The sequence below is a fragment of the Symphodus melops genome (genome assembly GCF_947650265.1).
Source record: "Symphodus melops genome assembly, chromosome: 19".
Taxonomy (NCBI): domain Eukaryota; kingdom Metazoa; phylum Chordata; class Actinopteri; order Labriformes; family Labridae; genus Symphodus; species Symphodus melops.
In genome coordinates, this window is record NC_136709.1 from 1048214 (window position 1) to 1064241 (window position 16028).

At 42.9% G+C, this 16028-nt stretch overlaps 1 protein-coding gene across 6 annotated transcripts in view; it reads right to left on the reverse strand.

The window, feature by feature from the left end:
• Positions 1-7103: 7103 nt before the first annotated feature.
• Positions 7104-16028, reverse strand: part of LOC306840921 (leucine-rich repeat transmembrane protein FLRT2) — a 69342-nt gene continuing 60417 nt past the window's right edge. For 4 of the 6 annotated variants that reach the window (XM_079370509.1, XM_079370511.1, XM_079370512.1 and 1 more), the window contains 2 exons: positions 13768-14135; positions 7104-10487 (listed from right to left, as the gene is read on the reverse strand). In XM_079370509.1, the coding sequence (XP_079226635.1) occupies positions 8063-10153 (2091 nt within the window). In that variant the 5' untranslated portion in view covers positions 10154-10487; positions 13768-14135 and the 3' untranslated portion in view covers positions 7104-8062. Of the gene's footprint in view, positions 10488-10951; positions 11018-13767; positions 14136-16028 lie in introns of all 6 variants that reach the window. The other 2 variants (XM_079370513.1, XM_079370514.1) reach the window with 2 other exon arrangements.

Consider the following 16028-nt stretch of genomic DNA (forward strand, 5'->3'; position numbering starts at 1 on the left):
AAGGAGTGTCAGCTGCATATTAAACCCGAGAGAGGAGGAGGATGACACTTTGACTCCGGAGCAGATTGCAGCGGTCAGTCCGCCCGGATGGAGGGGATGAATCAGAACACTCGCCGCTCTGTCACTTATCCATCACGGCCCTCTGAACACACAGCGTGTTGGGAATCGATGGGTGCTCACACAGCAGTTTGTGTGTGATGCTATGCGGTCTCACTGCGGAGCACGGGCAGTATCCATCATGAAGCACATCTGTATCACACCTGCCGCTCACAGCCCAGAGTGAGCGAGGACGTCCTTGCTTCCTCTCCACTTCACAAACCAAAACTGAAAATGACTAGAAAAAGAAAAAAAACGTGGATTTTTAACATGTTTTGCATTTTAAAATGATTAATGGGTACGGGCTGTTCTGACTGCAGTATGCAAATGCCTCTATGGACGTGCATCCACTGAAATGGATGCACATTGCTTTTGATGAATCGTTCAGAATGTTTCAACATAACATCTCACAACAGATGGGGGGGGGGGGGGGGGGGGGGTGTTAAATAAAGACTCAAGCTGCAACTATGTCATGAATTATTCTGTGACTGATTTATTGGTTATTGCCTGAATCTTCCAACAAACTTTTCAACTTTGGCCAAGCTTACAGATGGATTTAAATTTTTTTGTAAAGAAAAATGGTGAGTTGCACATACACACAGGCTCGATACTGTCGATATTTTTGCTGCTCACATTTACAGTCAGAGTGAAATTAAATGAATTAAGCGTCACCTTGAGTCTCAGAGCTCTGCTGTGCTAGTTCCACCTCCTGTCAGTGCCGCTGACGCGGCTGACTGATTCTGTTGTTTTTAGTCTTTATACTCTCCGCCTGACTTCATCAAAGCTGTGCAGAGCAGCAGCAGATGATGATGATGATGATGAAGGAGAGCTGAGGGTGCTGGTGTGGAGCCAGCACTCTGAGTAATGTGACCAACAGTCCAACACGCTGCTGATAATAGGACACACTGTGTGAGCCGGAGAGCTGCATCCTATAACTAACCTTTTGTCTGCATCAGGGCTCACACCACTGCGCGCACACACACACACACACACACACACACACACACACACACACACACACACACACACACACACACACACACACACACACACACACACACACACACACACACACACACACACACACACACACACACACACACACACACACACACACACACACACACACACACACGGTAAGCTGAAGCTGAGAGTGCAGCTGATGAGAGAAGCGAGCCGGACTCCACCGAGCTGGGTCAAGGTCTCAGGAAAAAGAAACAAAGTGAGTCAGAGCAACAACTTTTAACAGCTGCAGGATTTGTTCCGTTTCCTCTCCTGCTCCCTGCTGCCATCTGTACAGAGCAGTAAACAAGTTTTTACTTACACGACAGACAGGATGCAGGAAGATCTGATCTGTCACTGATGCTTGCGTATGTCTACAGACAGCTTCGTTAGCCTTGTACCTCAGAGTATCAGATTTGTGTATTGCAGAGACGAAACATTTAACAAACTTCCTCTGAGGATGTTCAGCAAGCTGCATGTTATGAGTTATGGCTCCAGGATGAGGGGGTTTATATGCATGGTCATGATAAAAAGGAGTATTGGGCATTCAGTGTTTTGCAACATGAAATTGAAAGTAAAGGCAAAAAAATCCCCTCTGTGCTCCCTGAAAAGCCACGCCCATCTCTTACATGCACAAGCTCATCATATTCAGCTTTAAGATGATGTCAAAACGTTCTTTGTTATCAACATCATTTATATATATTTGTCAATATTCTGCTCCACTATAATGTCTTCAGTCTCACACAAACCTCAGGTTTACAATTCTACAGTTCGACTAGCAGATGATTTTATCCAAAGGACCAAACATCAGAGAGTGAGAACAACACGAGCGAGGATCAGGAGAGGAGGAGGTGCTGCCAGGAAGCAAAGCACTTTGAGAAAGAAAAAAAAATATCGTAATCAACAACTAGAATGACAGCTGTGTTTGAGGGATCCAATCAGCATCAAAGCCATCCAAAATATCATCATCATCCTCATTATCATGAAGGTTGTAGTTGTTCATAGAGAGCTGGGTCTTCAGCTTTTTTTAAAGGTGCAAAGACACTCTGCAGATCGAGAGGAGTTTGTTCCACCATCGGGGGGCGACAGAAGAGAAAAACCAGATCCTGTTGTGAATGTTGGATCAGACGCCTTTCATTGGCTGAGCAAAGTGGGCGGGATTTAAGGAGGAGATGCATAGTTTGAAAGTTGCCAGCGGTGGGAGATGAACAGCGGAGTGACGTGGGCTGATAGATGTGCAGATTGTTTTACATCGGAATGCATGCATAACTAAACATGCATAACTAAACATGCATAACTAAACATGCAAAACTAAACATGCAAAACTAAACATGCATAACACAAACCAAAAAATGCAGATTAAAATATTTTTGTTTTTTCAAATCTGCTTCCTGTTTTTTTCTGTACATCTGTGGATCTGTGTCTGGGTTTACGTGATGCCTCAGGTTCTGATGTTCCAGGCTGCAACTCTTGATTTTATTTTGTCCTACTTATTTTATTTTGTACTATTTACTTTCATACATGTACATAGATGGTATAAAGAGGATTATTTTTCTGTCCCGCTGAGAGAACACAGCTCAGTGACACTGATGAAGTTCTCGAGTGGAAATGGATATAACCCTTTTTTTTTTGCACAAATGATAACTCTAACTCTGCACTGACTGTCCTGTGAGCCAAGATGAAGGGCAACAAATGGCCGTGCATTATGAAATACATCCTTCATTTAGAGCATACATTATTCCTTTATATCTCTGTCCCCACAGTTAATCAATGAAAGAGGATACAGGGAGAGAGTGGGACAACATTTTACCTCTGATTTCCCTGTGCTCGCATTTTCACCTCCCCAGCAGAGCCGTGCAGAGCGGCAGTCTATCTCAGGTGAAGTGTCATTAAGGCTGCTAGCCATTTTTCATAATCCAGTGGAGCTCCACAGATCAATACTCGTGTGTGTGTGTGGAGGAGTGTGGAGTAGATCTGTGTGTGTGTGTGAAGTGGGAATAGAAGCTGTTAGTGGCTCTGTAATGGAATTTAATGCGAGCTGACCGCGGTAATGAGCGGGAGAAATGGACGCGAAACGTTCCTGAGGATCACCGAGCGGTTTTATCCGTCCGATATGAATTAAAGAGGAGAAGACACTTGATTCAGTCCACCGCTGCGATCACTTTACAACTCTTTACGACATTATACTGGCTGAAAACCTGCTTCTGAAGTGCATCAGGTTGGTTCAAGTTACAAGTGGAGTTTCAAATTTTGGCTCCACTGCTTTTTAAATAAGAAAAATAATGAAGGCCTTGGTAAGATATTTCAACCATTTGACCCAATCAGTGCAATGTGTAGAGACTGAAATGCTCAAGCTTCCTTCCTCTGAGATCATGAAGGAAACATGCTGTGTTGAAGCTTCTCTGACAACAATGCAGCAGCCAGTATGTCCTCCTTCTAACTTTAGATTCTGCTCCTGAAGGGTCTGGCTTTGAAGGAACCAAAACCTGCAACATGAGAGAAGAGACGGCACAACCTAACAGGCCACAAACGATAATGTAGTGGTCGAAAAACACGATGTTTAGTGAGCTCAATATCTTCATCTTCAAAAAATCTGAAATACATATTTTATACAGCTGAAATTTCTGTCTTTTCATTGCATTTCAAATACTAAATATTTTATTTTTCCAAACAGTTTGGATTTCTGATGCTGCATATGACACAATCTGACGTCAGCTGTGATTCAGTCCCTGAGTTTCATCACACGCTCCAATGTTGCTCTCTCTCTTTGTGAAGTTGAGTTTGTTTGTTTCTGCTGCAGAAGTTCACAGACGAGGAGAATAAAAAACCAGAACACGGCCGCTCGTTCCTCTTGGACGACCAAACACCAGCGGCGCACATCACACTCGACAACTCGCACTATTTCACCGTGATTTCATAATCTGAGCAGTTTGAGTAAATCTTCAGCAGCTGTGGTAGCAGACATAACTCGTCTCTGCAGCTGAAGGCTGAACGAGTCAGACTGCGTCTAACCATGACTGCTGGAAAACATGCACATTTCATTTCAGAAGAGGAAGAAGAAGGACTTAATTATTGAAATCAGTCAAAATCAGAGTTTCTCACTCTGTTATACACAAACACTCCATTATGGCTCCAGACAGCAGCAGATGGTTTAAATAGATCCAATGAGCTGATGGAAGGGTGGTAATTTAACACCCAATTTAATCAATGATTCTCATTCTGATGTGTCGATCAAATATTCAACAATTCACTTAGCAGACGTTTAAATCCAAAGTGACGAACATCAGAGAGTAAGAACAACACAAGCGAGGATCAGGAGAGGAGGGAAAAAACATCAGGAAGTGAAAAGCAACAGCTTTAAGTCGGATCGGACACATGTGCTGACAGGAAGTGAGCAGAGATGCCGACAGGAAGTGACCAAGAGGCAGAGCACAACATCAATGGATGTTCTCAAAAACTCTAATCAGCATCAAAACCAGCGTAAATATCGTCATTATCAAACAAATACCATCGTCATCATCATCCTCTTCAGATGCATCGTTAAGTTTGAATTATTCATGAGGAGCTGGGTCTTTAGATTTTCCTTACATGTAAAAACGTATGCAGATTGAACGGAGTTAGAAAGTTCAATCCACCACCAGGGGGCGACAGAGGACAAGAGTCCAGTTAGAGACTTAGTTGTGAAGGTTGGATCAGACGCATTTGTATATGGAAGATAAAAACGATTTTCAGGATGTTGAAGTTCAGACCTCCTCATTGTTTTCCCATTCTGTAAACAAACCTGCTAGCTAACGTGACGAACGTTACACGTGAGTCAACAGGGACGTCTATTTTGGTGGTAGATACTGAAGCGGTCCACTCATAAAATAATCGAGTAGCTTGTGCAAGAAAGTCTATATTTTTTTACAATACTGGCTGCATCGATGATAATAACCTGAAAATAACAGCGGAGCTTAAACAGGGAGCTGCATCAGTAAAGAGAACGAGTGTCGAGGGTTTCTCATCTCTTCTATAAAATATTGGAGCATTTGTTCAAGGATGTATGAAGAGTTGAACAATAAGCCATGAAGGTTGTGTTTGTAGTACCAGCGATAATTAAAAAAGGATGTTTTCTCCCTGTTTTGCTGTGACGTGTGCATGTTGCCATGACGATGCTGTTTTGTTGTTAGTTGCACTGTGACCTTATGTTTGATTGGTTGCATTGTCATTTTGGAAATCGTGTTGACCGTAGGAAGTACAGCTGCTGCTATGCAGAAACTAAAGGGACACTCAGACAAATTACAAATGAATACTTCGAACATCTATTCCATTGCATGCAATCTCCTGCACACTCTTTAACTTGCAATGATCTAACAATAGATCTGCCAATAAATGTTTGATGTGCAGGTTTTCACACGTTCGCATGCAATTGATAAACTACGAAGTTTTAAATGTTGACATGCTCTTGTGTTCCCTGAACAGTTGATATGATTAGTGGAGATAAAAAGGGTCAATAAATCACTGTGTGCACACACTTTATGCCTCCCTCAGTGCCCCATTTCAGCCCCCCTACTCAAAAAATTCAAGCCACGCCCCTGACTGCTGTCTCTGATGGCTGAGCTGAGCTAAATGTTCTGGATCAGTAAAAAGAGCCAGAGGTCCCATCAGGACGGATTTCTTTCTTTTCTTCTCCTTCTCTCCACTTTTAAAATGCTGAGTGAATTTATATGATTCCTGTTATTGAAGGTTGCACCAAAGTTATAATAAACCAGAATTATTGTTTGGCTCTGTGACAATCTTAAGAAGGCATTTCTCAGTGTTTTTTTTGTTTTTTTTACGACCATTTCTGCCGTCTTTCTCCGTGTGTATCTACTCAGACAAATTAGAAATATCTCATGTCTGCTTGGCTGGCAGGAAACCTGAATCTGTGGCCATCAGTTAAATTAAATACGGTCCAACACAGTTAAAGAAGCAGTCTGATGGATATGCTTCTTTTGTCCCAGAGGTCTGAGGAGGTACAATTTCCTCTCTCTCAACTGATTCATCATTTAAAGATTCGTTTTAAGCTCCAATCAGAGACGATAAAACGATAGAAAAGTTGGACTCAAATGATTGAAATCTGCTGGAGATACTCAGGTCATAGGTCAAAGACACAATGCAGAGGAAACAGCAGAGAAATAGATCCAGGTGGTAACACGCTGAGCTGTTCTGTTCTGTAAGGTGACATTTCAGCTTCCAAAACAGTTTAATTTGAAAGACATTGACTCTGGTTTAACAAAATCTAAAAAACAAAAAAACAAAACCAGTATGTTCAGACTTTTATCCATCAGAGATGTAAACACTAACATGTTTGTGTAGTTTCATGAAGAATGTGTTACCATGATTTTTCAGAAGTAGTTCTTCGTGTTTATAGAAGTCTTCATGTCAATGTAGGTCATAGTATTCAAGATTTTCGACAGAGAAGCAGATTTTAATAATAAAATGGATCAATAGATGGATAGATGACGGACGGATGGAAAATCTAAAAACGTGCCTCCAGCCAGCCCTGTGATCTTTGTGTTCAAACAATGTTCGGATTCTTGACGTTTTCAGTGACGATAAGATCCAGATCACAGGCCAGCGCATTGTGCAAAAAAAAGCCTAAAATGGTTTTAGAAAGTTAGGGCGTTTTATGCAATAAATGATTTGAAGCGGAGACCTTCAACATTTAACAGGCGATTGAAAATTCCTCTGACTACAAAACAGCACGTTACTCGACATTCAGACTACTGTAGTTCTCAAGTGCACATGCACACAGCTGCACACATTTCATCAGTGAAGCTGTTTTTTTTAAAGCTGTCGTGTTGAGCTGACTTTAAGTGCAGTCTCTTTGACTTTTATACTCGCAGCATTTATCCTCAGAGGAACGATCCCTCTTCAAACAGACCTCTACATCTATCACCAGGCTCTCCGACATGAGTGCACTCTTAAGAGTCCAAGTCAGTGATCATTCTGGGACACATCATGAGGAATACACTCACTTTTGGAGATATGTTTTAATTAAATGTGTCATAAGGTAAATAAATAACCCAGAGCAAGAAGTCCCCTCAACAATGATCCAGTTGAATGTATATACAGTACACCTTTTTGTGCAAAAAAACAAAAAACCATGGATCTAAAAGACTTTGTAAGCTGATAACTTCAAGGCACATATATATACTGTTTACCATAACACTGCTTTTGCTAAACAAAGAGAGAAGAGCTGTTCTTTAATGGTTTACAATCGACGGTAGATGTGCTTTTTTGCTGCTCCCCTCTGTGTCACCCACCATAAAACACAGCTAGCACTAATAACAGGATCCCTCTGTTGTGATAATGTATTCATCTTGAAAAGCAGGTGAAAAAGCGCCGCAGCCTGCCACTTTCTGGGGATGTTTAATGAGTGTGACCTTTAAATTTCCTTTTTGAAGCGGAGAAATGCCATTTGCAAAAAAAAAAAAAAAAAAAAGTGTCATCTTCCTCGAGCTGGAATCTAATAATTTGCATCTCTGTTGACTGTGGTGGCAATCAGACAAATGTGCCGTATTACTGAGAAAAAAAAAGAAAAAAAACAGTCACAGGAAAAAAGTGTGTTGGACTCCAGAGAACTACGCCCTCTGGTGGTGAGTGTGGCAGGTTTCAGCACCCTGGTCATGCTACAGTGTGGATTCTGTTATGGTTACAGTATACAATGACTTCAAAATCATTCACAACCACTAAAAAAAACAAACCCAGTATTTATGCCTCAAATAAATGAATCCTGATTGTACATTTCGGTGCGCACACAACTCAAACAGCACAACTCCAGAAACCAATAACTTATGAATCAAACGTTATACAAAAGATATTATTCAGTTACAAATTACATTTCTTGACGTGGTTGTTTCAAATAATATCAACACTGTACAGTGTCCATCAAAGAGGGGCTTAATGTCAGTAAAAATGCTCCTGATGTTCTTCAAAATCATCATGTGCGACAAAAGTCTGCGTCCTGAACATTGTTCTTGCAGTAGACCGTGCTGTTGTTCCCCAGGGGGCAGTCTCTGAAGCCGATGCCCCCATTAGGGGTGTAAATTGGCTGAATGCGGAAATCTCCCTTGAGGAGCTGCTCGTTGTTGAGCGAGACGATCTGGAAGCTGGTCTCAGTCATTTCCAGGATGGAATTATCTTTCTTGGTGCCTGCCTCGCAGTAGTCGTCTTTTCTCCGACCCCGGTTGTATTTCCACTCGGTGGAGGACTTGGAGCGGCTCTTCTTGTGCATGTGCCAGCAGAAGACGCTGAGGAAGACCACGAGAACCACAATGACAGCCCCCCCAATCAGGCCAGCCAGCAGGAAAGGCGAGCTGGTTTCTGGCTGGGTGGCCTGCTCAGGCCCTGCTGGTCGTTTGTTCGTGTCAGGGTTGAAAGATGCCAGTGTGGTCAGGGCCTCTGTGCACACTGTGTCATCTTTGGGTCGGTAGTTATTGAACGCATCCAACGGAATAACACAGATCCGATAGGTGGACTTTGGCTCAAGATTAGCCAGTCGGATCCCCCGGTGGTCCCCACCCACTATCCTCTCTCTGACCGTGTCCCCTGTCAGACTGGGGCCCATCCTCGCCCAGGTCACCTTGTAGGCGGTGACGGGAAAGGCTGCCACCCAGCTGACGTGGATCGCTGAACCATTCAAGGTCGCAAATGTCACCTGCAAATTCTCACTCCTGGGGGCAAGAGGTTTCTTAGTCCTCAACCCCACCCCTCTGGTTGAAAAGGTTGAATGGAGGGAGGGTGATGTGGCTAAGGGTTGCCGGGGGGAGGAGGGAGAGACGTAGTGAGTCACCAGGGGGGAGTCTGTGAAAGACGACTGGGAAGGGATCAAAGCAGATTCACTTGGTGAGGTGGACAGGGGAGTCTTCCCCGTGCTCTTTGGACACTGGATCAGCTCCGCGCTCAGCTCCCTGATTACCATGCCGCGAAACTTCTCAGGTTTATGGCACATGAAGCCGCGCACATTCAGCGAAGACGGCAGGGATTTCAGCCATGACACCACCCATGTGACGCTACAGTCGCACAGCCACAAGTTGTTCCGGACCGTGAGCTGTCTGAGACTGACGAGGCCGTCAAAGACCCCCTGTGTCAGAGTCTGCAGCTGGTTGTTTGAAATATCCAACTTCTCCAACTTGTGCAACCCTGCGAACGCCTTGGCAGGGATCTGGTTTATCTGATTATCCTGAAAGTTTAACTTGACGAGCACCTCCCCTGGGAGGAACGGAGGAGGGTATGTGAGTGAGTTTCGGGCGAGGGACAAATCCCTCAGGGTGATCAGGTCCTGAAAAGTCCCAGGTGCTATTCCTTCATCTGTTAGCAGATTCCCATCCAACAGGAGACGCTGCAGGCGGGTTACATTTCTAAAAGCTTCCTCCGCAATGACTGCGATCCGGTTCTCGTCCAGTCGAAGCTCTTTCAGGTCATCAGGAAGACCGATAGGCACACTGCTCAGGTGGTTTTTGGTGAGGAAGAGCATCTTTAGGCTCACTGCTTCCTGAAAAGCCCCTTCCTCTACCCCAACCGTAGAAATAGAGTTATCATCCAAATGTAGCTCCTCCAGCCAGAGGAGCTGAGCCAGAGCAGCTCTGGAGATGGTCTGAATGTTGTTCTCCTGCAGGTGGAGAACTCTGACATTTTTGGGCAGGTTTATGGGGAACTCATCCAGCTGGTTGCCATAGAGATACACAGTTTCCACTGACGCCACATGGTGCAGCTCCAATGGGAACCCAGCATTGTTGATTTGGTTGTTGTGGAGAAAGAGGATCTTATAACCCTCACCGATTCCCAGAGGCACTGAGGTCAAGCTCCGCTCATTGCAGTAAACAAAGGTGCGATCGCAGCGGCACTCCTCGGGACAGTTGGAGGCGCGGGAGAACTGGAGGTGAAGGCCCAACAGTATTGGTATCCACGGCCTGATAAAGGAGGCCCAGTCCTTATTCCATAAACGCAGCTGTATCTCCATTTCAAACAGATCGTAAAAATACAACCCAGACAAAAAAATAAAAAGATAAGGAGTTAGGACATAAAACATCCAACAGAACAGTCTTTAGATGACACCACCATGTCCGGCCTGGTGATGAAGAATGTCTCGAGTAATCCCATGGTAATTAGTTGTCCTAAGCTTCCCATTACAAAAGCAAAATGTTCTCACTGAGAAATATGATTCCCTCTCCGGCTACGGTCCATGATAAAGATGGGTGACATTTCATCTCATTTTCAGAGTCTCTTCTCTTCTACGCAGGGTAGAGCTCTTGATGCAGACACAGCTCATGTACCACACGAAGCAGGCTTATCATTGGGTGTCCTTTTCCTCCCTCATGTCACGCATTGCTGGTTCCTCATACTTGACATTTGCATCCAGAAACCTGTTGCAAAACAAGAATAAAGGGGGGGAAAAAAATCAGTCCTCAGAATGCAATTTAAAGCTTTCCAGTAAAAGCCAAAGCCATTTCTCTCTCACAAAGCTAAAGCGGTGCATTATAAATACGGAGAGCAGAGCAGTGTGCATACAAATCACTTACAGATTTGTTACATATTCCTCCGGCACAATGCTAGAGAGAGAAAAAAAGGGATTGTTGAAAAGATACTGAGGGCAGAGGTGTGGTAAAATGGTGGAACGCTTATGTGACTAACGTGAGGCCTAATCGAAAATGAAAACAAACTTTTTCTCCGTCCCCAGGTGATAACCATGAACGTGAACAAACTGACAACAAGAGCATTAAAAAAAAAAATCTACAGAATTGAAAGGATTAAAACACAGCAGCTAGAAGCACTTTGTGAGCACTGAGGTGTGAGGTGAGTTGGAGAAGGAGAAGCAGGAATCTGTTACCCAGTGCAGCTTTGAAGGACAATAAGAGATGTTCCTTAACGGCACTGAATCTGATACCTGAATCTGCTAAACAAACACAAACAAGGACATTTTGCAGGACTGAACATTACCTGCCGTATTGCACTCCTCCTCCTGTTATTATATTTCTATTTGTATTCAAGGTTTAATCATTATAAACAAATGTGTAAAAAAAACATTTGTTGTTCAGTTTTACAGTCCAAACTGAAGTGACTAATCAAAAGCATTGTGGTGCATCTCCCTTTTTTTAAATAATTATCATGTCTCTTAATTATTTATTATTCACTGTTACGGTAGCTGCACTAACCCATTGACGTTGTTGCTGTGATGCTGTGTTCACATGTGTTAAATAAATTATGCTCCACTTTGAACTGTTTTCGTATTTCTTAACTTTAGACTACTTAAATAATCTTAACATAAATGTGCCTTTACGCTACAGTGAAAATGGTCGAAGCTAAAACATCACTTGTCTAATTCGCTAATTAAAACATTTTTAATCGTAGGTCATTTATAAGAGGAAAGGTATTATCAGCATCTGTTATAAACTTTGTCATACACACAAAATCTCTAAAAAACAATTTAAAAAAAACTACCAACCAAGAGTGTTGGTGAAAAACAGTCTTTCCCTATAACAGTTATTTGGTGTTGATGAACTCTTAACACTGCACTGCTCATGTTTGTTGTCCTTGTGTGATACATTTAGGATAACTGACTTATCAGAAGAACTTCCTGTTCAGGCGACTGTTTTAGAGCAGCAAATAATAAATCGATTTCTGCTAAAAACCGAGTGACAATGTACGGTTTTACAAAATGAAGCTAATGCAATAGAAGTGCAACAAAGCTGCAGTTTCTCACGTGTCCATTTAAACATGTTTACAGCCTGATGCAAAAAATGGTTTCAGTGTCAATAGATAATTTCTCACGTGTTAAAACTGTAAAGGGTTAATTTTTTCCATAATTCCCCTTTTTTCATAATGTTAAAAGGAGACATTATGTAAAATCCACTTTAACAGGTTACCACAACATACTGCATGTTCAAAAACACTGAGTGTCTACAGAAACACAAAATGTGAAAAAAAAAAAACATCCAGTCCTGCATCCAGAAAAATGCTCCATTTTAAAAGTGCTCTCCTTGTGATGTCACAGTGGGATTTTTTTTTTTTTTTTTTAAATCCCCTCTCCTCCCATGGACTCCACCCCCAGCCTAGAGCTAAACTTTTACGTCAGTCCGCCATTTTTTATTCTCGCTAGTGAAGGAGTGATGTCTACTGGGAAAACTCTGGGGGCGGGGCTTATTGCATTTAAAGAGACATACACACCAAAACGGAGCATTCAGAGAGAGCTGGTTTCTACAGGGTCACAAACCTCTGCTGCTTGATTCACGTTATATTTGGACCAAAGCTCAGCACAGATGTTTCATTTAAACCACATGTGGACTGTTTGAAGAGGTGAAGAATAGGGGGGGATATGTCCTCTTTAAGGCAGAGTTATTAGTTGTTTTGCCATGAGATTAAATGCAAGCCTCAGCTCTACATCTTTGTCCGTTTCTAGATTGATCAAAATTTAGGTAGAGTCATGAATTCCAATAAGGCAACCTCCAATACGGCTTCAAAACACCTCTTCAGAATCCAATGGGTGACATCACTGAGACTATACGTCCATGTTTTATACAGTCTTTGGGTAACAGCAGTTTAGATAAGGGGATGCTTTTTGCTATTTGATGTCTGTATCTGAGCAATGCCTCGTCACACGGCCTTCAGGAATCATTAAGAGGTTAAAGTGGGTTTAAATATTTGCTTGGCAGACCTGCAAAAACTCCAAATATGTGGAAAGGTAGACTTTGCCTCCCTCTCTCCCCTGGATTCATTAAGTGTAGCTGTGCTGAAGGAAGAGGAGCAGAGCTGGATGGTGATGAACGCAGCCTGTCAGCAGAGATAAGATGAGACAAATTCGTTGCACGGGGACAAACTAAGATCGATGTGGGCTTCTCGTAGTAAGGGAAGGTGCAACAGAGCTGGCAAGGTCATGAGATTAAAACAAAGTGGAGAGATTTGGAAGTCAACAGAATCTGCAAAAATTGAAACAAAGCCCCTCCAAGAAAAATGTCAATTAACTTGCAGCTTTTACGAGTCTATAATTCAATACAACCCCTGCACAGGAAGCGCTCATCATGTATTATTAGAGCTTGTTAGCTGGGTGCTACTGATGATTAATAAAATGGCACAAGGAGGCAGCAGCAGCAGCCAATTGACAGATTGCATTGATTTGTGGCCAAGGCACTTCAATAGTTATGTAATGTTCCTTGGGGGGCAAACAAGGCATCAAACTGAGTCCAATTATGGTGACCCGACCTCACCATGGTTATTCTCAGCAGGCTCTTTCGCATCAATCCTGCAGCACAGCCTATATTCATCTTCACCTCCCGCAGAGAGAATTAAAGAAAACTGCCTTTGTTGTTCAGCAGCAGCCTCCCAGTTTACAGAATTAACTGGTGGCTCAGAAAGAGCGCAGAACATTTGAGGTACACGTCCAAGAGGACGTTTATTTCACATTTCTCTTGGGTTAGTTTGAGTCGACCCTAATTAAGAATAGTCTACGTGGATGTTATTTTTTTTTTTATAACTAAAAGAGGCGTATGCGCTGGAAACGAATATAAATATCCAGTTTATCTGGCCAGACAAGAAGTTCGTATTTGAAGGATATTGAATATTTGGATAGAGGAATACAATTCGGCTTTCACACAATATAGGTTATAAACAGTTCTAAAGTCATTAAGCATTAAATCCCCGTTTTTTTACCTTCAGAAGAGCAGAAAGTCCTGCAGCTGCACATCCAGCCGGTCAGCTCGTTTCTCCGCACACTGCTGCGCTCACACCGGGCACAAAGTCCGCATCCTACCCGCTGCGTCCGCTCCCAGCTCCCGCTGCGGCTCCAGACTGCTCTCTCTCTCTCTGTGTGTTCTGCAGATTGTGAACGGATGCATTCTGCTAAATGTGTGTGCTCCTGACCGAAACGGCCAGTCAGAGAGGGAAGTTCAGGTGAAGAGCGGTCCGCTGCTGCTGCGCATCTTTCCCCCCCTCACCTCCCGTCTCAAACACACTCCTGCAGCCCGAGTCCCCCTGCCGGCCGAGCTGCTCCGGAGCTGCCGGTGAAGTTCCCCCGCAGCCTTTACAAGAGGAGAAAAGGACATGAAAAAGAGAAAGGAGGAGAGTTAGAGGCGCCCATTGTGACCCCCCGCTGCTCCGGAGACAGATACCCGGAATATAAAGTCCATAGTCTGGGTAAAGTGTTCCAGAGACTGCCTGGTCCCTGCTGGAGCTTCGAGACTCACTCAGGCTGCACAAAGGGTCTCTCTCTCTCTCTCTCTCTCTCTCTCTCTCTCTCTCTCTCAGGCTCTTTTACTTCCCCTCCCTCCCTCTCTATCTCTCTTTCGCTGTCATGGAGTGAAGGATGTTTTCCTGCGTCGACACCGAATTCCAAATCTTTTCATGATTTTAAATAAACAAACAAGTTACATATCATTGAAATGCTGCAGCGAACAAAATAGGCTATAATCAGTCAGGGAGGGGGGGGGGGGGGGGGGGGGCGGGGGTGGAGGAGAGCAAAACCTTTGAGGGCTCCATCATAAACATCTTTCTGAGTTAATCAATTAAATAAATAAAATCCTTAATTAATATCAATGCATGAAAAAGATACATGTATACAATCATTTTCTCAAAAGCCCAAGATTTAAAAAGAAAAAAAAAACGTCTGAAAAAAATGTGTAAACAGTTTTGCACAATTTTATCCAATCAAAAAACAAATATTCATTTTATTTCAAACCTTTTTTGAAAAGTCAGGTTTAAACAAGAAAATACAAGTACATACAATTAATTACGCAAACAAGCCATTAAATCCTCTCTCTCTTTTTAAAACTGTAAATTTAAAATCTTTGTGTATTATTGATTAAAACAAACCATCACACAACAGCATGTGTGCAAATAGCATTTATACTCTGTTTACGAGTTTAAAAAAAGAAGTTTTTTTAAAAGTAAAAAAAAAAGTGTCACGCTGATTTACAATCTGATTTCAGCTGCTGATGAACACATTGATAATAATATTAAATATAATGGTGCTCATGATTTCCCCTTCTGATAAACTGCTGGCTGGGGATTTATATTTTGTATTGACTTCTACCCGGGGTGCTTGCTTAGAGGACTCGAGCCACCTTACAAGGGTTGCCTCCACTCATCCCAGTTTAAACCCTCCAGCTCTTTACACTGTTTTGAAGCTGTTTCTGAAAAAGCTCGGACTCCTCTGGTTCTCGTTTTTGGGGCGGTAAAAAAGCAACTGGTGGGCAGATCTGAGATCTGATCTTGACGGCGTTGTTGGGCTGAAAAAGTCCTGTGGTAGACATCGCGGCGCTGAGCCATTTTGAGATTTAAAACACATAAAAAAAGTTACATTTAAAAGTGAACCCGGAAACAAACAGGGAGCCAGAGGAGGGAGGCCGGGACGAGGGAGATGTGCGCTCGCCTGGTAAAAGATGAGCAGCAGTGTTTTTGAGCCGACTGTAGGCGTTTAAAGACATTTCCTTTCTTCTTTCTCTCAGTTTCAGACAAACATGGGAGTAATTGGGGAAAAAAATGCAGCTTGAAATTCCTCCAACTTCTTAAAAAGCTCCTGTGAGGACTTTCTGTCTTGGAATGAAACCGACTGGAATTCATAATTGCACCTCTTTATGAGCTACAACAGCAAAAGACAGACCGGCTATCTAATCACAAATGTAATGTTTAATGCAGAGTCTGTTTGACAAAAAAATAAAGTTCCTCACTCGATCTCTAAAAAGTATTTTATTTCACTTTTTCATATCTTATACATCCCTGAGGGACATACACACACATGCACACACAGGACCTGTGGACATGCATGGGTGGAGAGATGTCAGTCTGATGCCTTGCTCTGGAACCTGCAGTAACCTGGCACCTGTCCAGCTACCAGACCAACGTCCACATGTTGGTCCACACCGAGACTTGATCCAGCGACCCTCCAGTTCCCGACACAAGAAGTCTGAGCTACT